Source organism: Helianthus annuus, chromosome 7 (genome assembly GCF_002127325.2).
Source record: "Helianthus annuus cultivar XRQ/B chromosome 7, HanXRQr2.0-SUNRISE, whole genome shotgun sequence".
NCBI classification, from domain to species: Eukaryota; Viridiplantae; Streptophyta; class Magnoliopsida; order Asterales; family Asteraceae; genus Helianthus; species Helianthus annuus.
In genome coordinates, this window is record NC_035439.2 from 92,087,931 (window position 1) to 92,112,073 (window position 24,143).

A 24,143-nucleotide genomic window follows, 5' to 3' on the forward strand; every position below is an offset into this window, starting at 1 on the left:
GTATAGGAGATATTCCAACCCATTTGACTGTTTTTCAGATGATATATTGGTTTTATTAGGTTGACCCGTTAGAGATAAAAATATTTTGAAACAAATCGGGAGCTGAAATCGTCAGGCACAACCTACCAATAGTGTCAGCAGTGTTGAGACCATTGCTGAACCTCCCGGTTGCTTGGGACCCTGGATAATCTATCCCGTTGTATGGGTGATCGGCCCTTGAGCTGCCGTTAGCAATGTGGTTGTTTGTGCCAACATCCAATGTTGAGTCACCAAATATAAATATCGGCACTATGGTTGACCCTTTGTGGATCCTGTAAGCACCCTAAAAACGGCCACACAGATCACGAGCAGCGTGCATTTTCGAGCTCTGAGTTCCCTGGCCATATCTGTCTGTGTGGTAAGTTTGAGGAACGAAAGGGAAATAACTTATAGAAGGTAGAGCCTTTTGGATCAATGTAATCCAAGGGGAAAAGGTTGAGATTGCTTTCCATAGTTTACTATGATCATCTTAGTTTATGACCAACACTTATGATTTCTTGTTTTTCCAGTTATATAAATATATTTTTATTTTTCTGTTACAATAGGCATCATACTTCACCACTACCACCACCGTCACACCCCACCAACCATCGTGCAAACCCGACCTCAATCTCTACCAACTTTATGCACTCATTCAGTAGAGATCATTGTCAGATCTTTGTCAAATGTCTCCCTATTGATCACCGTCGTGAAGGTGGTAGTAGTTGACCGTAAGAATGAGTGCATAAAGTTGGTAGAGATCATTGTTAAATGTCTCATTATTGTTCATTTATTAAATAACTATCCAACTGATTTAACTACTTAACTATCATGACTCCTTTTCAACTAATCGGTAGGAACCAATGCATCGATCATCAGTAGTAGCATCAATAGGAACCAACTCACTAGTAGAACACACATCTTGCAAAAAAGCATTGCAAATGGAAACTAAAAGTGAAATATTAATCAATTTGATGTGCAGACTATATGTTTGTTTGTAATATGACGCATTCACAAATCAGGACTAACTTGTCATTTCTATTTGAAACATTTAAATTTGTAAGCCTGCATCTACATTACATACACATATACAACCAACTACATCATTCAAAATGACCACTCTACTCTTTTCCGAACGACTACATACAACACAAAACCTATACATATAAACTGTCACATCCATCTTCTGCCCGAAAAATTTTCCTTTCTAAATCGTGCAATCTTTCAAAGGTTTAACCTGCGTGATCTTGTGCTTGATGCAATGCTATCACTAAAGCTGGTTGTTTTAGAAAAGACTGTTTATACGTATCGCGTATCTATTTTTGTAATAAGTCATCTATGTTGTTGAACAACTAATACCGAACCACTAGTATCAAATTCACTAGAAGCCAAGAAATCGCCTACTACACCAAGCTCGGGGCATTCTTCCCAGTCACTTATTCCAGTTGTTAAAAGAGAGTCACCTCTGCCGCCTTTGCCCACTACAAACATCGAGTAGGTTTCCGCCATGTCCCTCAATATCATTCCTGTTTGGACCCCATTATCCACATATTTTTCAACAAATCTCACTTTCCCGGATGTCACATACCTGAAAAATACAGCCAATCACTAGTTTTCAGCGTCACATATTCTTCAACATATCAGCCCGTTCATAAGTAAACGAGTCGAAATTTTCACCAACGCACTAAATTATTTTGTCATACCTGTGATAAAAATTGGCTAAGGCAGAATTATCAGCCTCTGCAACTTCAGTATCCTGATCTTGTATAGTCACAAAAACATCATCCTCCTTATGTGAAACATCAATTCCTCCATTAGGATCTTTTGCCGATGTTGGTAAAAACCTAATGACAGTAAGACTCGTATGATGATGTGTACTAAGCCGTTTACTAAACCCCAACGCTTCACGGTCATCGGGCCCACCAAAAAACAAAGTAGCAATTTGCTGCAAAGATTCTGAACCCGCAGCTTGTGTCCCCGTTGTAGTATGACCGCGGTCAACAAGAATAGCCACTGAACACTTAGCATGTCTCAACACTTTTTGATTAGTAATCCTTATACCTTCTTTACCATTCTCAAATTTCCCATCGATTCTTTGATGTTTATGAAATGGAAGAACGATAAACGATGTCCTCTTATCACCAGCAAAGTGACAAACATCTTGATACATTGTTGTAAAAGGTGCTACTGTTTTAGCTTGATGAATCATCATTTTTGTTTCTTCGATGAACATATCAACGGTTTCATTTATTTCAACCGCATCGTTTTTGCCATCATCTTCATCTTCACTAAGTTCGTCTTCTTCTTGCTCATATAGAGATGAACTTCTTTTTGTCTGCTCGGGAAGCTCGACTAAATGCATTAAGTATGGAGAAATTGGAACGTTGTCTGACCCTCTTAACGATACAATGAGTCTTACCATTGAATTGACAGGGTGACTACTATGCACACACGCGAGTAGTTTTAGTTCTTTATCGGGACTATGATATTCCATCGGTATGTGTTTGATTCCTATCATATCTTTTTCTCTTCTCACCAAGACACCGATCAGAGCAGCCGAGAGTATGGAACTAATGACTACAGCCGAAACCATTAAATTGTAAAACACTGCACTGTTAATCACCTGCATTAACACAAAGATCAACTTCTTTAAATATTTTGTGATACGGAGCTAATCCAAGAGTTAGCAGACTCCTACTTGGCCAGCTAGACGCATAACTTAGGCTACAAGTGGAGTTACAAGGCCCATAAGCAGTGAACGAAAAGGTCTCGAGAAGCCGGATCATGTGGAAAACGGTCATAGTCAGTTTGGTCCAACTGTCAGGCCCGAATTCCATTATTTACCGCTTCGATTTCAGCACTAAAGATTTTCCCTAAATTTTAGCAATTTCTAAATCATTTCGTTTTAGTGTAAAACGCGTGAATCACTGATCGTCTTAAATTACGCATTTATGTCTTTAATTTAATATTTAATTATTTGTTGTCAATCTCGAAGATTTGACAAAACTTGTCAAATTTAGAAATTCCTTATAAAAATGCAAAAAATATAATCAGAAGAAAGCACTAAGGGGGTGTTTGGTGTTGCGTTTTCAAAATAGATTATGCGTTTTCAAAATACATTTTGCGTTTTCAAAACTGCGTTTTGAAAAAGCATGTAGGTACATGCTTCTCCAAAACTGCGTTTTGGAGGCACATAATCACTTTTTCATCCAAACACTTTTTTAGATTATTTATGTTTTACAAACACAATAATCAAATAATTACTTCAAAACGTAATCCCAAACACCCTCTAAATTAACATAAGGAAGCACTTACTCTATTCTGCATAGCTGTGGTCAAAGTCAAAATATCTACATGCCCCTTCATGTTCATCAAAAAAGCAAGGAGTACACCTTCATTTAATGGTGTCTTCAAATAATAACAAGCAGCAAGGGTCCCAAAGATCTTGCCACCAATGCTCAACACAATAACCATTAAAACTATAGCTAGTCGTTTCAACTCATTTATATAACGTGTATCCGCTTTAAACCCGGTGTAACCAAAGTAAATCGGGAAGATGAAGTTGTGAACCGTATACGTGAGAATGGCTAGTAACGTTCGGGCCGATTTCCCGCCCCTTGGGAATGTGGACCCCATTAAAAAACAAGCTATTATGCTGCTAAATCCCATAGTTTCTAAAGTCATTGCAGCAACAAGAATGACTGAACAAAGTAACATTACTTCTACCGCTTGAAGATTCTTTTCATTTCTGTTTCGTCGGTTAAGCCAGTTAACTAAATACGAGGTGAAAATAATAATTCCCACTAGAAGTAGAAGCGAAAAGAAAGCCATGAGTGCCCAACCGTTAACAGTTCGTTTGTTTTTCTCACCGGATATTATAACCAAAATAAACACAGCATACATGTCCCCAATCAAAGAAGAAGATATAGCTAATCTTCCAATATCAGAGGTTGCAAATTTCAAATCAGCAGCCAAACGGAACACGATTGGAGATGCGGTGTTGGCTAAGATCACTGTGATGACTAATGCTAATGTGAACCGCGATCCACGCGATCCTGTTTCTTCATATACAAAGAAAGAAATGGTGGATGCAAATATTGTGCACATTAAACAACCACCGCACGCGATAATGCTTGCGGGACGCAAGTTTCTCATTAAAAATGGGATGTCCATTTCAAGGCCAATGAGGAACATGATACTGATTCTACAGTATAGTGCCATGCTTTCGTAGAAATCAACAGCAAAATCCTGAAAGAAGAAGATATGTATTGATTGTGATCTTGATAAGCCTGATGGACCTAGCACAAACCCTGCCTGTGGTAAAAAAAAAACAAGACTACAACAGTTAACCATTATGCACATTTGATGCATAATATATATCATGAGCTTGGCATGAGATTGGATTCATAAATTCACACCTGCACCCCATTCATGCCATTTATTATAGGCTTGTAAACGAACCGAACGTTTGATGAATCGTTCGGCGGGAAGTTCGTTTATATGATAAACGATCAAACATGAACAATTTTTTTCGTTCATTTATTAAAAAGAACGAACATGAACACATGTCACGTTCGTTCATTTACGCTCCTTTATGCTTATTTGTTTACGTCATTTATGTTTGCTAGTTTACGTGTGTTTAAGTTCGTTTGTTTACGTTCATTTATATATTCGTTTAAATTTTTAGGCCCATTACCATTTAGTATGGTTTTACTAAACAAAATTAAAATATCACCTATTAAAATTTAGTCTAGCTTTATTAACTTTTAGGCCCAACAAATTGATTTTCACATTTACTTCTGATTGGTTATGTCAGGCTTGCGGTGTGCACATATAATGTATAAATGTGTGGGCCTTCGGGGGGCAAAAGTGAAATTGCACTAATTCTAACGGTATTTTACTAATTTCGTGAAAATAACGGGAGACGGTTAATCATGCATCATGTAGTGGCATTGATAGCTGAAAGACAAGGGGGTACATACACTAATCGGCCTTTTTGTCGAGAGTTATGCGCCTTATGTCCAAGGCTTGTGTAAAACTACTATGGAGCCAGGGGTCTCACTGGAAGCAGTCTCTCTATTCCTACGGGGTAGAGGTAAAACTACAGCTTTGCTATTGGTGGAATTTACTGTGTATGATGCTGATTTACTACTAATTGGTGTTCACTTGGTTATGTTCGTCATCTATGTTCAGTTATGATCATTTACATTCGTGAAACGTTCGTTTTATACTATTAACAAACGAACATGAATACGCTTAATTTCTTTACAGGCGAACACAAACATGAAGCTCGTACGTTTAATTGTCCGTGTTCAATCGTTTGTTCAGATAAAGTCAAACAAATGAACACGAACATGCCCCGCTTGTGTTAGTTCGGTTCGTTTACAAGCAATTCAATGTGGCATGACCCAATATATGACCAGAATTTAATAAAAAGAAGCAGAATAACAAAATGCAGTTGAATGAATGTAGATGGAAGATGAGACATACTTACGAGGATCTGAGCAAGCGGCGCAGGCTGGCCCAACGGTTTGAGGAAAATCTGAAACACATGGGAGAGAACCAAAATGGCGGAGACCTGCGTCGCCAATGTCAACGCTGGGTTCATCATGTCGTTATCAGGGCACGATAACTCCGCGGTTTCATCCATGGCTGCTAGATCAAAGATTTCTTCTGTTGTGTTTGATTTTGCAGAAAGAATGAAGAAATGAGGAAGAAATGGTTTAAAAGTTTGTTGAAGATGATTTTGGAGGGAGGGTGAGAGAACACCCTACAAATTTACCGGTTTTTTCCGTTGGTGGTGTTACACACAAAATAATGGGTCATGTTTTGTCTTGTGAGTGATTTATATTTTATACTTGGAGAAATTATTAGAATAAAAGTAGGAATATAACTTTGGAAATTTGAAATTATAACTTTTTTTTTATATCACATCATTTTTACAAAATTTGGCATTAATTGGATTATTGTGTATTCATTTCACATCCCACTCATTTTCATTTATTAGTTTTAAGATATAGGTGAATTAAATAAAGTTATTATTTAAACAAGTTATACCATAAAACTAACATCTTAATTATCCATAACTCTTTTTATGTACCAAAATCCGTTTGGTGTTCTTAATGTGACTTGATGTTTTTTTTTTTTTTTTTTGAACGGCCAACAAATCAATCCCGAGCACTCTCGGGGCACCCACTCGACAAACGGAGTACTCTGAGAGTAACCCGAGTCACCCACAAATATAAAGAAAGGCAACTGTGACATGCATCAACTCTTAAGACTTCGAATTATAACAAATCTTTTTTATACATATATTTAACAAAAAAATATACCGACATTCATACCTATCTGCCAACCAAAGGGCAGCACATAATGTAATACACATAGATGAATACTGCGAATAAACGAATGATCAAAGTAGACAAAAGCAACCATAATCTGACCTAAGGTTTGTAATGCTTGAGAGCTTCGAAACGAGCCGCAAGTGTATCATAATCTGGCAGCTTAGGATGAACTCGCTGACCATGTTTCATATTACCAGAAGTTGGTGCTGGTGGTGCAGGCCGGTTTGGTGGACCATTGTCCATCCCACTAGAACGGTCACGGTCATGGTCATGCTCCATCTCAATTTCTTCATCGTAGTCAGACTCATACTCATCAAACTTGACAGACGAAACCGGAGGAGGTGCGTTGTAGGTGTGTCGTCTATTCATCTTGTTATAATCTATTTCAGCTTGTTCGTCACAGTCGGATTCATCAAACTTCACACCGGATGCATTGTAACTGTGTCTCCGTTGACCCTGCGAAACATGAGACCTCTCGGAACTCTGTCTTGACGTTTTGCCAAAATCGATGGGAGGGCTGCTAGAAAAAGAGTCGAAATTGTTGGCACTTTTAGGACCGTTTACGAATCCATGTGGTTGAGTTGACTGGTTTGATTCTTTGCTGGCTAAGTATGCAGCGGCTTCTGCGGCAGCTATTGCCATTTTAGCTGACTCAGCAGCAGCTTCAGCAGCTGATTTTGTGTTGTCGAAATGCATCATGTTTTTTTGACCGTTCTCCGAGTACCGGCGTGATGGTGGGTTGTTTGGCTGAACGGTTTCTTCACGTGGAGGATTAATAGGCATGCTAGAAGCACTCACAAATGTCTGAGGCCCGTCCTGCAGAAAATAGACAACAACGTTGATTAAAAGATACTAAATTGGGTAGCAAGCAGACACACAGTGTGTGTGTGCGACTGTGCGTGCGTTCATATCACATATATATAAGGGTGTTAATATCTGACACGACCCCAAAACACGACACGAACCTAACGTGTTTGGGTCAGTTTCAGGTTGATCCCGCGAACCTTTTTAGTTTGGGTCAACCCGGTCCGGTCAACCCGACCCATTTATGTTATATTATATTTTTTACATGCTTTATGTTAAAAATTTAATTGTGTACTTTATGCCCATAATTATATCTTAAAAAGGGACATCGACATACGATTTAATAATTTAAATGTAATTGTAATTATACATTTGTGTTTTTTTAGTAAATTCAATTTTAATCAAAGCAGTTAATGCGGTAAAAATCGAATATCGGTCAAGGATTGATATTTGAGATATCGGTAATTGCAGTGGGATATCAGCAATTTTAATATCATTATGAATTTATATATATACCATTTTAACACTAGCAATTCAGTATACTCTCCTACCATTAACAAATTAACCTTTTGCAACTTGCAAAACACTAACAATTGTAGCAAGTAAAACTTATTAAACTTGCAAAACATTACAATTAACAATTAAGACTTAAAACACTAATACTAATAGCAGCAATAAAAAGAAAAAGCAATGGTAGAACTAAGAAGAAAGGTACTGATATCAGGAATATATCGGTCAAATATATGTCCAATACCAGGTAAATATCGGTCAATATCGCCGATAATATCGGTACCGATATGCTAACCGATATTTTGCACCAATACCTCACCAGGGAACCGATAACTGATATATTGGCGATATTAACTGCATAGATTAATATATTAATTTTCAAAAAAAAAAACTAAATTCATTGGGTTGAACAGGATCGTGTTTGGATCACGAATATCCGGGGTCGTGTTTGGGTTCATATGTATGACACGATTTTCGGGTTCGTTTAAAATTTTTGGGTTCGGAACCCGCCAACCCGTGAACATGACCCGTTTAGCACCCCTACACATAAGCTTTTCAAGTATTCTTTCGCTACACCCGTTTAGCACCCTTTACGGGTTCATAAAGAATGTATAGAGATATCGAAACGCACGATAAGCTTTTCAGGTGGTTTGAGAAGTTCGGTTTCCGACTCTGTTGTGTCCCAATCAATCTGGTATTCTTTCGCTATTTCTTTCAGAACTTTCAACTTCAGTTCACCAGCAGGAGTTCTAACAGAGAGTTTGTCAATAAGCTGTGAACAATATGAAAACGTCAATCATTTGACATTTTTGAACGAGTAAAATGCCAATTTCGTCCCTGAGGTTTGGCCAGTTTTGCAACTTTTGTCCAAAGGTTTATTTTTGCGCATCTGGATCCAAAAGGTTTGAGATCTTGCCATATTCATCTGGCTCGTAACTCCATCATCTTTCCCCGTTAACTCGGGGTATTTCCGTCTTTTTTGTTAACTTAAAGGGCGATTTGTCTTTTTACAAGAATTCAAAATACCCTTAGCGGAGAAAAATGGATGAAGTTAACGAGCCAGATGAAAATGGCAAGATTTCAAACCTTTTGGATCTGGATCCAGATGCAGAAAAACAAACCTTTAGACGAAAGTCACAAAACTGGCCAAACCTCGGGGACAAAAATGGCATTTTACTCTTTTTTAACTAATAAGAAAAGCAAACAAGGAAGCAGGTTATAATATATAAACTTATTGAGCATAATTGTAGGATAATCAGCAGACTCACCATTCGATTTACACCACAGCTGGGTCGTAGATCAGTAGCTGCTCCAACAAAATCTTTACCATATTTCTTCTCAAAAACGTCTCTAAGTGCAACCAACTCAGGAATTTCCGAACATCTAGGAGCTGCAAATATTAAACTTGATATCCCTTCTTTTAGATCGGCTGGGCACTCCCTGGAACAATTCGACCCAAAACAGTGAGCAGTGCTATTAAATGTGGTATAGAAGTAGTCAAGTAGATATAAAGTTCTTAATTTTTAATTTTAGCCTTAATATACCTTTGTTTTGCAATAATGGTTAGTCGTTGTACAATAAGTTCACAGAAGAGCTCGATAAACTCGTTAGCAGCCAGAATATTCTGTTCTCTCATCACATGTTCAACCTTAACACAGAAAATTGCAGGTCAGTTAATGAAAGAGAAACTATACAACACACTTGCAGAGCACCATCAATCTACAATTCGAAAATATGCATAACCACCAAGCACATTTGTTCATCAACCTCTTGGAACAGTAATTCGATGTATATAATAATAATAACACATGAAAAAGAAGAATAAATCATTATTGATTAATGTCCCACTTCTAACTGTGAACATTCAATCTAGTCAAAATTTCCAAATCCAGAACTAAAACAGATACTACAAATTCATTTTGGTGACTAAACAAAGACAACCATAATAGCAAATCAGGGATTTCAACACCAAAACCTATCCAAACCGTAGTTGTTAATGCCGAATAGCGACAAATAGCGATAAGGTAACTTGCTACATAGCGTATACCGATAAATAGTGGGCTCTATTTTATAAATAGCGATACACTAGAAAAAAAAAATTATACGTATATTATATCAAAATAAATACCCTTGTATATACCCTATTTTACATGTATATTTAACAAAAACCTAAAATCTAACTATTTTATAGCTATATTTGATCTCTATTTATATTTAAAAAATAAAAATAAATAAATAACAAATCCCGGCTACATATACGCTACGCTATTCGCTATAGCGACCATAGCAACCATGGCAACCGCTATTGACAACTATGATCCAAAACCTAGCTTCAAATTTCACATCACATCATCAATTGTAAGTAGCAGAGAAATCAAAGAATTCAACACCAAACCTATCCAAACCCTAGCTTCAAATTTGACATCACATCATCAAAAAACCACCACACTATAACCGATTAACCGTCATCACTAAACTACTTAACAAACAAGTGTCACATAAAGTAAAATGCAGTAATAACAATTAACAAGCATACCCTAATACGAGCAGTGGCATCTTGACCAGACTGAAGCAGCAGCGCAATGTCACGCCTCATCTGCCTGACCACCACCTCCCTCTTATTCCGCAGCAGCTTTATCCTGGCCACCGCCAGCTTCGCCGCCGTCTTACTGCATTTCACAACCACAAACCTCAATTAGGGCTCAACACGTATGAAATTAGGATCAAAAGATGGAGAAAAGAGAGATCTAACCATTTGGAAGTGTTGAAGGAGTTGAAGAAGAGCGATTTGGTGATCCTGGCTACCTTTTTCCAGTTGCGTTTGGCTCCGGCGGTGGTGGTCATGTTGAGTTGAGGCGGTGTGGTGTGGGGTGTGTTATGGGGATTGGGGAGTGATGGGTTTTTTCTTTATGGAATGTGTGTAACGGTCGGAAAGAAATTGATTTTAATTTAAAAAAGAAAAAAAGAAACGGAAAGAAAAGGAACGTGGCGTGGTGTGAGTGGGTCCTACGCTATTGATGTCGACCAGGAGATAGAAAGCAGAAACGGATCTTTTTTTATTGAACGGGAAAGGTCAAAGGTGATAATTTGGATCGGAGTAAATTTCACTTTACGTCCCTAAGGTTTCTCTCAGTTAACACGTTCAATTCAATATTAACATCTTGAGTTTTTTTTTGTTATTTGTTCTTTTAACACAAACCCTATTAGTTTTTTCCATGAAATTACTAATATACCCCCATCTTTACTCCAACAAGAATTTACTACCACCGCCGTCATCACCACCTTCATTTGCGGATCTTGATGACTATTTTTATAAATTTTCGGTAGAAGGGGCACTCAATATATATATAATCAGTAAAATTTAAATTAGTAAGCAAAAAAATATTGGGGGGGGGGGGGTCAGTCCCACCCCTGGCCCTAGCCCCGGTCCCAACTAAGATTCACCGATGACCACCGGCACTAGCCCCCATCTTATTTTCCAACAAGCCCCTAACACAGCCATCACATCCACTATCGCTTGAGCTAACTAACACCATTGGCTAACGTAAGCAACACCACCAGTCATCTCCTTTTCATTTCGACCAACGATTTAATAAAGGGTATATCAGTAACTTCACACAAACGCTAACATTAAAGTTAATGACCATCAGATTCAGGGACTCATAATGGTAAAACATCAAACATCGGGGAATAAAAATGTGAAGAGTGGACGAAACCTATTAGTTTAGGCAAACCTTATAGACAAACTTGCAAATTACTCTTTTTTTTGTTTAATATTGTTTGGATTGATCTAGTTTAAGTTTGGTAAATTAAATAAGAAATGAGAAAATAGAAAAAAAAATATTTTGATATGTTTTCTTTAAAAGATTCATAGAGTTTTGTATGGGTTTCAACATTTATGTACATTGAATTAAGGAATTTTAGTTTGTGTTTCAACATTTATGTACATTGAATTAAGGCATTTTAAGCTTTCAAGCTTTGGGAAAATAACAATTATTCTATATGGACCGGAGGCAAACTCTTGCATTTTGTTTTGATTAGTTTTTTTTAAGGGTGATTTTCAATATGTATATGGACTATTGGTCACTGGGTCTCCGTCAAGGACGGTTACCCGTCAGCCCAGCATTCTCAGACGCGATGTTCTATCGGGCCCCGGTTGCCGCTCTGACTGACCTTCGTCCGGAAACCATATTGCCCCCACACGAGAGACTCGCTAGGGTAATAGCTGGGTAAAACCGGGTTGCCCTAAGGATCGAACCATACCTCGGTAGAAAACGATCCATCATTGGGACGACCCCCTAATACGCCGCAGCCGGGAGTCAAACCGGTGACCTCCAAGGAGGAACCGGCCTGTTTTGCATATAAATCCCAATTACCCACTTATTACATGACTTTTTTGAGCTCCCAATTATAATTTCTACATGTCAATTTCTTTATTTGACCCCCTTGTTTTTGAACTCCGAATGATAATTTGTACATGTCAACTACTTATTGCCTTGTCCGTGTTGCGGTGCACCAACCGAATATTTCTATCTCATAACATGTATGTCTGTGTTTCGGTTACTTGTACCTACTACTCATAACACGTTTTCAAAAAAAATTACATTGAGTCAATCAATTAAAACAAAACACTGTCATACTTTTGCAAAAGGAAAAAAAAAGAAACTAAAATGATGGAAACACTATATTTTTAAACTAGGTCAAAATTGTAATTGATCAGGACAAATGAGCGTGTGCCAGGTAACCGCCTAGCACGAATAAAAATTACACTGAGTCTACCAATTAAAACAAATTACTACCATAGTTTTGACAAAAAAACTAAAATGATGGCATGACCGGAAGTTTACACTGGGGGCAAATTCGTAATTTGACGGGGGGAAAAAATAAACGATGGCAAAACTGTAAATTTGAACTAAGGGCAAATTCGTAATTTGTCTGTGAGGAAAAAAAACAAACCAATGGCAAAACTATAAATTAAACCGGGCAAAATCGTAATTTAGCTGGACTAATGGGGAAGTGCTATGCTGCCTGACACTATTCTTAAAAAGAAAAACCGATGACATGACTGTAATTTTACAATGGGGCAAATTCGTAATTTGACAGGAAAAAAACATAACCGAAGACAAAATTGTAAATTTGAACTGAGGGCAAAATCGTAATTTGGCCGGGAGGAAAAAACAAAACGAATGGCAAAATTGTAAATTTAAATGGAACCAAATTGTAATTTGGCTGAACCAAAGGAAGTGTTAGGTAGCTGCCTGACACTATTAGAAAAAACTAAAACAAAGGCATGACTATCGCTAGGGGCAAATTCGTAATTTGACCGAAAAAACAAAAACGATCGCAAAACTATAAATTTGAACTGAGGGCAAAATCGTAATTTGGCTGGGAGAAGAAGAAAACCAATGGTAAAACCGTAAATTTAAACGGGGCGAAATCGTAATTTGTGTGGACTGGGGAAGTGCCAGGCAGCTGTCTGACACTATTCCCCTCCATGGTAAATGTATATACTTCCTGGCACTATTTAAAAAAAAAAAAAAAAACGATGGCATGATTGTAATTTTTCACTGAGGGCAAATTCGTAATTTGACAGAAAAAACAAAACCGATGGCAAAACTGTAAATTTGAGCTGATTGCAAAATCGTAATTTGGCTGGGAGGGAAAAAACAAAACGAATGGCAAAACGATAAATTTAAACGGGGCTAAAACGTAATTTGTCAGGCAGTTGCCTGACACATTTAAAAAAAAATTAAGACGGTGGCATGATTGTAATTTTACATCGGGGCAAATTCGTAATTTAACCGGAAAAAAACAAAACCGATGGCAAAACTATAAATTTGAACTGATGGCAAAATCGTAATTTAGCTGGGATAAGAAAAAAACCAATGATAAAACCATAAATTTAAATAGGGCAAAATCAGAATTTGGATGAATCAATTAGAAAGTGTGAAACAGCTCTCTAACACTATTTTCTCCATGGTAAATGTATGTATGTAAAATAAAATTAAATTTCTTTATCTGACCCCTTTTTTGAACACCCAATTAAAATTTATATAATATATGTGAATTTCTTTACTTGACCCCCTTATTTAGACATGTAAATTTCTTTATTTGACCCTCTTATTTAATATGTCAATTTCGGTAATGGACCAGGGATATGTGGGACCATCATATTTAATCAAGATTCTATCTACTATCTACTACTTCTAATAAAGCAAAACCAACTTATGCCACATGGCATTTGCTTAAACCATTACTTGCCACGTGTCACCTTAAAATCATCCCCTAATTCTCTTTAAGCGCCAAACACCTTCAGCAGTTTCTTTTCTCCAATTCTTCTTTCTCACTACGCTACCTTCACATGCGCTCTCTCTCTCTCTCTCTCTCTCTCTCTCTCTCTCTCTCTCTCTCTCTCTCTCTCTCTCTCTCTCTCTCTCTCTCTCTCTCCAATCAATTCAGTGTTGCCAAAATTATGAATCCGTTTCTATTTCAAATGAAAAAACTCTAAATATTAAGAATCATCTACATTCATGAAAGTAACTCACCGGATTTCTCTCTGCCGATCTAGGGTTTATTAGTGATTCCAGTTATGTGTCAAAAATGTCTATCTCAGATTTGAATTTCGAAATATCAACTTATGATGCATCTTTTTAAGGAATTTAGGGTTGTGAGTTGTTTAATTTTAATGATACGTTCTCTTACGACATGAATTTGGGTTGTTTTAGTATCTATTGTTGAGAAATGTGAATTTTAGGGTTTTCAATTTTTCATACAAGGATTGAAGTGTTTGATACAAATAATCCGTTCCTGAGCCAACCAATGCCAAAATCTACAAAAAAAGGAGTTAGTTTAATCTCTGGTGAGTGAAGAGAAAGTATCATGTATGTGAGATGAGTTTGATTATTTGAATGATGATCTGGTGTATTGCTTTCTATTGTTTTTGAGTTAATGTGGTGTCTTTATAAGTACAGATTCATAAGAGTAAAAGGGAAAAGGAGGTCTATGATGAAATGATATACAAGAGTAGATATTTCAAGGTTCTTATTAGTGATCATGTAACTATTCGTTATCATTGTTAGAAAATTTTTTGATTGTTATAATTAAGATATTTGCATTATTGAATAACATAGATTTTTGTCTTTTAAGTGTTGATATACTAGAAGGCATGAAAGCTAGGCACAAGGAAGAAAATGATCACTAGCTGATCAAAAAATTGGATGAAAAGTTCATAGAAAAGAAGTAGAACCTGATCAGATAAAAATTATAACTCTAAATTAGATGTTGATTTTTTGCATTATATTTATTATCTAAAATTTAATCAATTAATTGTAGGAAAAAGTTGATGCTTGTGATATGTGTGCTCACCCATCAAATAGGCCAGAAACACATGAAGAACTTGCATAAGACGACAAAGAGCGATTAGAACATTTGGAGGTATTTAATTTGACATCTAGAACTAAAATATGCCCAACATCACTGTTCAGATAAAAGCAAATGTTGGTAGACCACTTGCTAATTTATCAAGATTTGTGTCATTTTCAGGCAAAGACGTTAATGGCATTTCTGCAACTAACTTGGGTAGATTCATCTTGGTTAGAAAGAATGGTACGTTGTTTTCTTTCTTGCCTTACAACCGGGAATGTGACGGTGTATCTTAAATCTATTTTACCCATATTTATTTTTTATTTTTGATAGGTATGGGAATTGAAAAATTAAAAAAGATAGTGATTAACAAGTTTATTGGCTTCAGGTATGTGATATCATCCACTGGGCAGCCATGGGAACTATCTTCATTAGTTTCTCTTGACACAACAGAAAGAATGTCACCATCTTATAGGTATGTTATCAACAATTTATAAAAAAATGTTAAAAATAAAAATAGACATGACTAACACACGTGTTTGATTGCTGCAGGACATATGAAAGTGAAACTCATTGATGCGGTTCATATTGGTGACATGAAAATCCTCAAGATCTTGCTTAATCTCAGGAATGACCCGCTGCGACTTGTGTAAGGTTAGAAATAAATAATTATTCCTCTAGATAGTTGTTCTCTTAAATGATTATGCATACCATATCTAAAGCATTTGCAGTTCCACAACTTTTTAGTATGTTCAGTTATGATACAAATATTTGTTTGTTTACATGTTATGAACATGTGAAGTGTTTTGCTTAACGAGGTATTCACTGTATTACTTTGAAATACCAGACAAGAGACGGGTCAAATGGTTGGTAATTGATTTTTTACTTTCATAATGGAAGATCAAGGAAACAAAAACTAAAAGTTCATGCCTCAAGAAATAAATAAAAAACTCTTATCTTCGACTTCGGCAGAATGTTCACATTTACAATCAGAGGCTGGTTGTCAAACGTTTAGTCAGGCACATTAGAGGGCCTCTATTTTTGCTGAACATGCCTCATGGAATTCGCCTCTTCTATCACCTCATTATGTTAACTACAAAGATCGCGATAAGGTTTGTTGGTATTGTGATGCCCGAATTTTATTATAGTTATTTTTCTTCTTTTCTTAAACCGAATTACACTACAACCCTTAAAACTTTAATAATGAGTTTTTTTTGTTGCGACGTTATGAATTTCTTTTATGACCGCCCAAGACACATTCTGTGATTTTAGGTATCTTGATTAATAATTTTTCAATCCATGAAGTTTACCGGGTTATATTCTATTTATTATATATAATAGATTCAAGTTGCCTTTTAGCTTATCATTAACTTACCTAATACGTCACATTATTTAAGTTTCTTTTAATTATACACTTATGAGTATTTTTAAGAAGGTCTCCAAGTAGTTTGTTTTGTGGTTTTCGTACGAACTCTTTTTGAACAATATATTTTGGTCATCTATGTATTTAGTTGGAACGTTATGTTATTGTTTGTGTTTCAAGACAGTACTATATTATTATGTTGTAAACTTACTTACCAGATTTTGGTTGATATGGTGGACATGCAATGTCCAATATTTGGTATGCATTTCAGTCATGTCGGTATTTTGTTTGTCTTAATATTCATTAGTTTTATATTTTTATGTTTTGAATTTTAATGAATTGATATGTGTAATTAACTTTTACATTATTTATAGATATTGCAGTATTAAATTTTATTGTTTTGAGTTTAAAACTTCAAAACTGACATGAAATTTATGTATAAGAGTGAGTGTGTTTAACTTTTAGGTTATTTATAAATCCTTCAATAGTTTCCATGCTTTGCCTCTTCATCTAATTTAGTTTTGTTCTCGATTCAAATTTCAATTATGTGCAAAATCTGATTCGGGCAGTTCCGGGGTTGGGTATTAATGTAAGCTTCTGGACAGATTCTTGGGCTTCATATGGGCCTTTATATTTACAGTATCTGCTTTGATATGGGCTGGATAAAAAGAAAAATGTGACGTTTGGCGAAAGGTGGGGCGGGTCGAGTGTGGGCGGGAGTCCGGTTTTCTGTTGGGCTCGTACTCCGACATCGGGATCGGAGTTGCTGGAATTACACGATTTGTTAGTGGAAATGCAGGGCTTCAACACGAACGAGGTAGAGGATAAGTGGTCATGGGTGCTGGATACGTCGGAAGGCTTCTCGGTAAAGAGTCTCTGAAGAAAAAGTTGCAGGAGAAAACTTTTCAAAACCTGGGCGTTGACTGCGAGTGGAATTTATGGTGCCCCATTAAAGTAAACTTTCTAATCTGGAGGCTAGCTATGGATCGATTACCGACTTTAGTTAATCTTGCAAAAAGAAACAATCAATTGGATTCCCTGATGTGCAAGTTCTGTGGCGAATCGGAAGAAACTTCGGAGCATCTTTTCGTGTCTTGCGGTTTATCACAATATGTTTGGGACTTCATTGGATCTTGGTGCAGGCTGTATGGTTTCTTTTTGTTCGAGGTGGGAGACGTTCTGAGATACCACAAGATGGCTCGAGGGAATAAAAAATGGAAGATTGCAGTCTACACTATTATGCAGACAGCCGTTTGGGTCATTTGGAAGGCACGTAATGAGGCGATTTTAAGGGAAAGTAGCCGAGGGTATCAAGTTTAATTGAGGAGATAAAAGTCTTGGGCTATCTTTGGTTCAAAAGTCGGGCAAAGGCTGCGGAGCTTACCTGGGAAGAATGAAGCTGTTTTAATTTATTAAGCATAGGCATTTGAGGTTTCTATTTGTAGCCTGGTGTAAATGTCGGGTTAACAAAATGTTATCCCGTTTCGATGAATAAAAATGCGTTTTTGTTGGCCGTTCAAAAAAAAAATCAAAAGTACAGTTTGTCTCTCATTTTGTGTGATTTATTACTAATTAATACTTTCCATAGTTTCTCTTAAAAATTGTTTATAATTATGATTTATATTTTATCGTATTACCTCATTATCATTCTTCACTCATGTCGTTTTTTTATTTACAATATTTAGAATGAATTACACATTGTTTTTTAAAATTTCAAAACAAACATGAATTATATTATTTCCGCAAAGATTATTTTATTTTATTAATTTATGGTTAAAAGAAAAGTAAATCATCGATATTTATAGTAGATGGATAGGTGTTTGGTATGTAATTAATCCACGATAGTTTTCATATTTTCCATTTTATTCTAATTTGAATTTCAAATTCAAAATTATAGTTTCCTTTTTTGTTGTGGTTAATGATCGATAAATCATTTCCATATTTTTTTACTAGGTTATCAAATGAAAGTTCAATTATAATTAAATTACGATTATCAATAATCGTTACATTCAAATTAAATAAGAAGATGACCAACATTGTTCTTTTGATGACAATTAAAGTTAAAATTAAAAATATTAATATGTTGACAACTTACTATTTTTATTATGTCAATAAAAAAGAATCTTATGATGACAACTTACACCAATCAAATCAATAACTAATACCAATATATTCAACTTGAAATTTTGACGGTATGTGTTTTAATACTCATCTTATATAAATAAGAATATTTTATCAATTTCCATCTATCATTTTGTTTTGTATATGCTTTTTTAATACAGAAAATCAATTAGACAATATACATTAGGCTAGAGGGTATGGTGCTCATCCTCTCTTGGAGGATGATCTGCCACGTAGGCGTCACATCATAGTCCTCCCAAGGATGGTTCATCCCACAAAACTAGAGGGTATGGGAGGATGGTCATATATGATCCCACCCTACTAATTATGACAATTAAATTATTATTTTTTTTTTATTTTTGAAAAGGAAAAACACAGTGAAAAGGGAATGGTTTTGTCTTCTTCTGGATCGTCACAAACATCTGAGAGCCGACGGACTCGACGTCGATGGAGGGGGCGACGCGGTGTGTGGTTCGTCGCTGGTCCTCGACGGGTGGGGGACGGACCCCATACCCAGCAGCCTTAAAAATTTTTACGTTTTGACATTACCATATGTATGCTTAATTAACAAAATTAAGCCTTACTAACTAAATAATTATACCTTCCTTTGTTATATCATACCATTTCTAAATTAAAATTCTTCAATCATCCAGTATATAAAGTGATGTCAATACTTTGCCTAAATACCATAACAAACTAAACTTACGATCACAATCCAAATACAACACTTTGCCTCCCTCAATATATAACAAATTTTATTCATTTCTACAACAATTCCAATATAACCATTAAATCAATTGTTGGAGGTTAATGAGAATTGAAGATTTCTTAAGACGAATGGGATTTCCAAATTAAAAGTTTTTAACTTATTGTTACTCTTTGTCACAACTTTATGTATTAACAAAAAGTGATAATAATATTAGTAACTTCCGTTAGGGTTATCGTTAGTTGCTTTGATATTGATCTGTAACCGGTTCTTGATTTCGTTGAAGTCATGAAGTTTTCATACTTCATGTTTTATCTGTAATGAAATCTCAAATTTTGTCGTTGTATGTACTATTTAGGCTTTCGCTCATATGAATTGAAGTGTTTATTGATAGATTGATGATGGGTCTGCAGGTTATTTCTTGAATTTGCTTAAATAGAAGTACTAATTCCAAAGAAGGTTTGGATTCGATTCATTCTTTTTCCAATTTCTATAAAACATTCAAAGTTAGTCACTGGACCCTTAGATGTGAAGCCTAAGTTTGGAAAGGTCTAGAACAAAAATGATGATCTACATGAGCTTTAATGCCGGTAGATATTATATGCTTTGAAACATCCGACGAAAAATGGAAAAAATAGCCCCTAAATAAGGCTGAAATCAACTTAAATAAGCATTGAACTAACTCGGATACAAACCAAGCCAACTCGGTTAGGCTCAGGTCACCTTAGCTCGATTGACCAGGATCATTTATACATTATAAGGAAGGGTATTTGGTGCAAGGTGTGATCGTTTAGGTAGTTAATGCGGTAAAATATCAAATATCGGTCAATGACCGATATTTGAGATATCAGTTGTCGCGGTTGGATATCGGTAATTTTAATATCATGCTAAATTTATGGATATAATGCTTTTATGTAAATTTATGCTTTCATTATTTTAATTGTAGGAGCACCCGTATAAATATATACAAGATACACGTTACATCAATGTCGAACAAGTGATTGGGTGAAGCTACTTCTTGCTGGTAAGAGTTGAAGTTAGAAATCATTGTACTATTTGTGTTGTTTACTGATACATTAAAAATTGAGCTAATTTTTTTTTTTATTAAAAAGACATGTTTGGGTTTACACATATGTAAGTAAAGTTTTATATGAACTAATATGAATCTAAATAAGAATTTAGATATTGAAGTTTATATGAACTTGATGTCAATCAAAATATGAAAACCATGACCTTTCGTTGATCTATTAAAGGTTCGCTGGTATGTAACAGGTTTTTGGAGAGGGAAGTGATCACTCTGTTCGGTTTTGGGTTTGTACCGGTTAGGGTCGTGTATTATCTGTTTAGGACCTGTTTCAACCCTTATACGTGAATCCTAAATTTGGAAATGCCTAAAACAAAAGTGATGATCTACATAGGCTTCAATGCCAGTATATATTATATGTTTGTGTTAAGCCACCCGCGAAACTCGCGGGATCTTAGGCTAGTTTATTTTCTAAGTCTAGATACGTTGGAATTTTTGCGTTTTCACACCCAAAACTTGAGTAGGTGGTCCACCTTATTTTAAGGATTTTTTTTTGAAAGGTGTGAATTATTTGTGAATGTCGTGTAAGACCCGACTTAATATAACTAGTTTAGCGATACAAAAACCTGCATTTAGTACAAGAATTTACAAGTTTACAAAAAATCTTCATGGTTTTAAGACCTTACAAGGTCATAATATTCAAGTCATCATACTACTAGTTAACTTTTAAAACATAGTTTCAAGCGTTTATGTATTACTAAAACAAAATATACAAAATGCGGAAGCTTCATTTGGTGCATTCGGTTCTTGATGTATGCTTGATTACCATCCGGGTTAGGACCATCTTCACCTACGGTCAAAACCATTAAAATTATTAGTTTGACACTTTAAAAGTCAAGTATAAGCAAGTTCCATATTCAAACAAGTCAAAAACAAACAAATTCGAGATCTGATGCGGTCGTGCCGCGCGACGGGGTTCGGAGACGGCCGTCGCTCGCACGACGGTGTCTTCGTTTGTCCGTGGCATAGCGCCAGCAAGTGATTTCAACAGAATGTTGTTATTTGGAGCTGCAAATTCAGCCCAACACCATTTATCTAAATTCCAAACTTTAAATTGGCATAACTTTTGACTCGGGCGTCCGTTTTAGCCGATTCTTTTCCCTACGCGACCGTAATTTAATTACGGACGCGTCTGTCAACACGTTTTGCATAAAAATATCATTTAAAAAACAGTTGTCCTATAATTTGTCTCTTGTTTATTTGACCCATTTGTTTGCAAGTTCATGACATGTATTGTTGTCATCACACACTTTAGACTAATGCACCCGTTTCTACGTTTACCAAATATGAGCTTTTGCTCCCCTCCCGAGGGTTGCTTATGCAATGACCATCATGCTTATTTCCAAGAATTTAATCCATGCCTTTCGGAATCATTTGACAAGCAAGTGTTCCGAACCATAATCCCTCTACAAGGGCTCATGCTTTTGCAACGGAATTGCGTGTCCATTACACGACCTACGTTTGATATATAAACAATCACAAGTGATGGCTATTAATTTCTATGTTTGTAACACAACTTGTTTTGACCCGTTTGGATGCCGAATGGGTGCCTCCATTGCTAGACACATCCAAACTCTATTTCTAACTCATGTTTTGACCCGTTTTTCTTGTCTAAGGCACTTTGTCACTCACGTGACTTAACGGTTTTCCTTGTTTACCAAATTTCAATATAACAAAGTAAGACCAACAATTAAACATAATGTAGCGAAACTATAAGTCGCGTACCTTCAAAGTGCACCCTTCAAGCGTGTTTCACCTTCGGCTTGTCCACTTGACGATCCGGATGCTTTACCTAAAGAGTTACATTCCCCATCAATTTAGAATTCTTTTATAATCAATAACGGACAATTTATTATGATATTCAAATCTTCGTTTTTGTCCAATTTAACATTTTATTCCTCATTTAGGCATTTCAACAAACACCCAGCGGGTCAAATTCTTACATAATCATTACTAGTTTCATAACATGTTATTTCCTTCTATATCCACTTCAATTGGGCAATTTGCAACAAGTTTCAACATCAATATTTTTCTGAATTTAACACATAAATTCAGTTTCACTAAAATAACAAATCATAATATCAGTGTTTGTCTAACTTCTACAATTTCATTAATCACTTACCATGGTAATCACAAACCCTACAAGTATGATGCAAGGTTTTTACAAGAATCATCTAGGGTTTAACCCTAGACATCATATTACTTCAAGATTCATCCATGCATCACATATTTAAGCTCAATTTCAGTTTCTCACAATTAACCTAGAATTTAAGATGAATCAAAACATCACGATTTTACATACCTTATGATCCTTTCAACTAGGTGATCATGAATTTGTGCTTGAAAATCGATTTAGACTTGATTTAGGCTTCCAATTTTAAGCTTTTGTGAGGATTTGGATTTGAAAAGGGAATCCCTGATCGCCCACTTGTTCTGATCGACCCAGACACGCACGTATGTGTGTGTTTGGTGCGTTAATTTCTATTTTAACATTCTACTTTCAATCTTTGCAAGTTTGGTCCCTTAGCTTTTGTTTAATTTATAATCTAGGTGTTTTAACCTTATTATATGCCACTACAAGGCTCGTAGCTGACTGGGTTATAATTTCCTAGTTAGTTGTTTCCTGTTTAATTAGCACTTTATAATTCTGATTTAGAGTTTTATAAATTCCGGGTTGTTACAAGTCCACCCCCCTTAAAAAGGGTTTCGTCCCTGAAACCTGATTATGTGCCGAATAGCGTAGGGTAGAGTCGTTGCATCTCCTCCTCGGATTCCCATGTGGTATCCGAACCCTTCCGGTGTTCCCCTTTGACCTTTACTTGATTGATTTCTTTGTTCCTTAAGGTTTTCATTTTACGATCCAAAATCGCAATGGGTTTCACCACATAGTTAAGCCTGTCATCCACCTCGATGTCGTCGTAGTGGATATAGGTTGTTTCGTCCGCTAGACATTTCCGAAGATGTGACACATGAAATGTACTATGAATTCCGCTTAATTCTTCCGGTAGTTCAAGGCGGTATGCTACCTTCCCTATTCGTTCGACCATTGTAAACTGCCCAATAAATCTTGGGCCTAATTTTCCTCTCTTTCTAAATCTGATAACCCCCTTCCATGGGGATACCTTGAGCATGAACTTGTCGCTAACCTGAAACTCGATCGGTCTTTGCCTTTTGTCCGCATACGACTTTTGTCTATCTTGTGCTGCTTTCAAGCGTGCCTGAACCACCTCAATCTTTTCATTAGTAGTTCGGACTATATCTTTGTGAGCGAGTTCACGTGGACCCACCTCACCCCAACACACCGGGGTCCGGCACTTTCTACCGTACAACATTTCATAAGGTGCCATTCCGATACTAGCATGGTAGCTGTTGTTATATGAAAATTCGACCAATGGTATATAAACATCCTAACTACCTCCGAAGTCAATAATACATGCCTGTAGCTGTTCTTTCACTCTGTCCATCCGTCTGAGGATGGTATGCAGTGCTTATGAACAATTTGGTTCCCATTTGCTCTTGGAAATCTCGCCAGAAATTTGAAGTGAACCGGGTATCCCAATCGGACATGATGGATACCGGTACTCCATGGCGTGCCACTATCTCATTAGTGTAAACTTCAGACATCTTTTCGGACGTATATGTTTCACGTATCGGGATAAAATGAGCACTCTTGGTCAATCTATCGACAATTACCCATATAGCATCAAACCCGCAATTTGTCTTTGGTAGTTTGGTCAATAGGTCCATTGTAACATCTTCCCATTTCCAAACCGGAATTTCCAACGGTTGGAGTTTACCGTACGGTTTTTGGTGTTCCGCCTTGACTTGTAG

At 36.3% G+C, this 24,143-nt stretch overlaps 2 protein-coding genes and 1 long non-coding RNA gene across 3 annotated transcripts; 1 reads left to right on the forward strand and 2 right to left on the reverse strand.

Annotated features, from left to right (window-relative positions):
- Positions 1-1,350: 1,350 nt before the first annotated feature.
- LOC110868107 (cation/H(+) antiporter 1) lies at positions 1,351-5,668 on the reverse strand. The gene is made up of 4 exons (XM_022117193.2): positions 5,513-5,668; positions 3,334-4,332; positions 1,722-2,641; positions 1,351-1,606 (listed from the first exon to the last, which is right to left on the reverse strand). Exons 1-4 carry the CDS (start codon positions 5,666-5,668, stop codon positions 1,351-1,353), a joined length of 2,331 nt encoding a protein of 776 aa, XP_021972885.1.
- A 613-nt stretch (positions 5,669-6,281) lies between these two features.
- Positions 6,282-10,594, reverse strand: LOC110868108 (IST1-like protein). Its single transcript, XM_022117194.2, has 6 exons — positions 10,429-10,594; positions 10,213-10,345; positions 9,221-9,324; positions 8,945-9,116; positions 8,308-8,448; positions 6,282-7,178 (listed from the first exon to the last, which is right to left on the reverse strand). Exons 1-6 carry the CDS (start codon positions 10,518-10,520, stop codon positions 6,462-6,464), a joined length of 1,359 nt encoding a protein of 452 aa, XP_021972886.1. The 5' UTR covers positions 10,521-10,594; the 3' UTR covers positions 6,282-6,461.
- A 4,413-nt stretch (positions 10,595-15,007) lies between these two features.
- On the forward strand, positions 15,008-15,512 carry LOC110866340. The gene is made up of 3 exons (XR_002551339.2): positions 15,008-15,110; positions 15,219-15,281; positions 15,427-15,512. It is a non-coding gene; the product is annotated as an uncharacterized LOC110866340 (long non-coding RNA).
- The last annotated feature ends 8,631 nt before the right edge of the window (positions 15,513-24,143 follow it).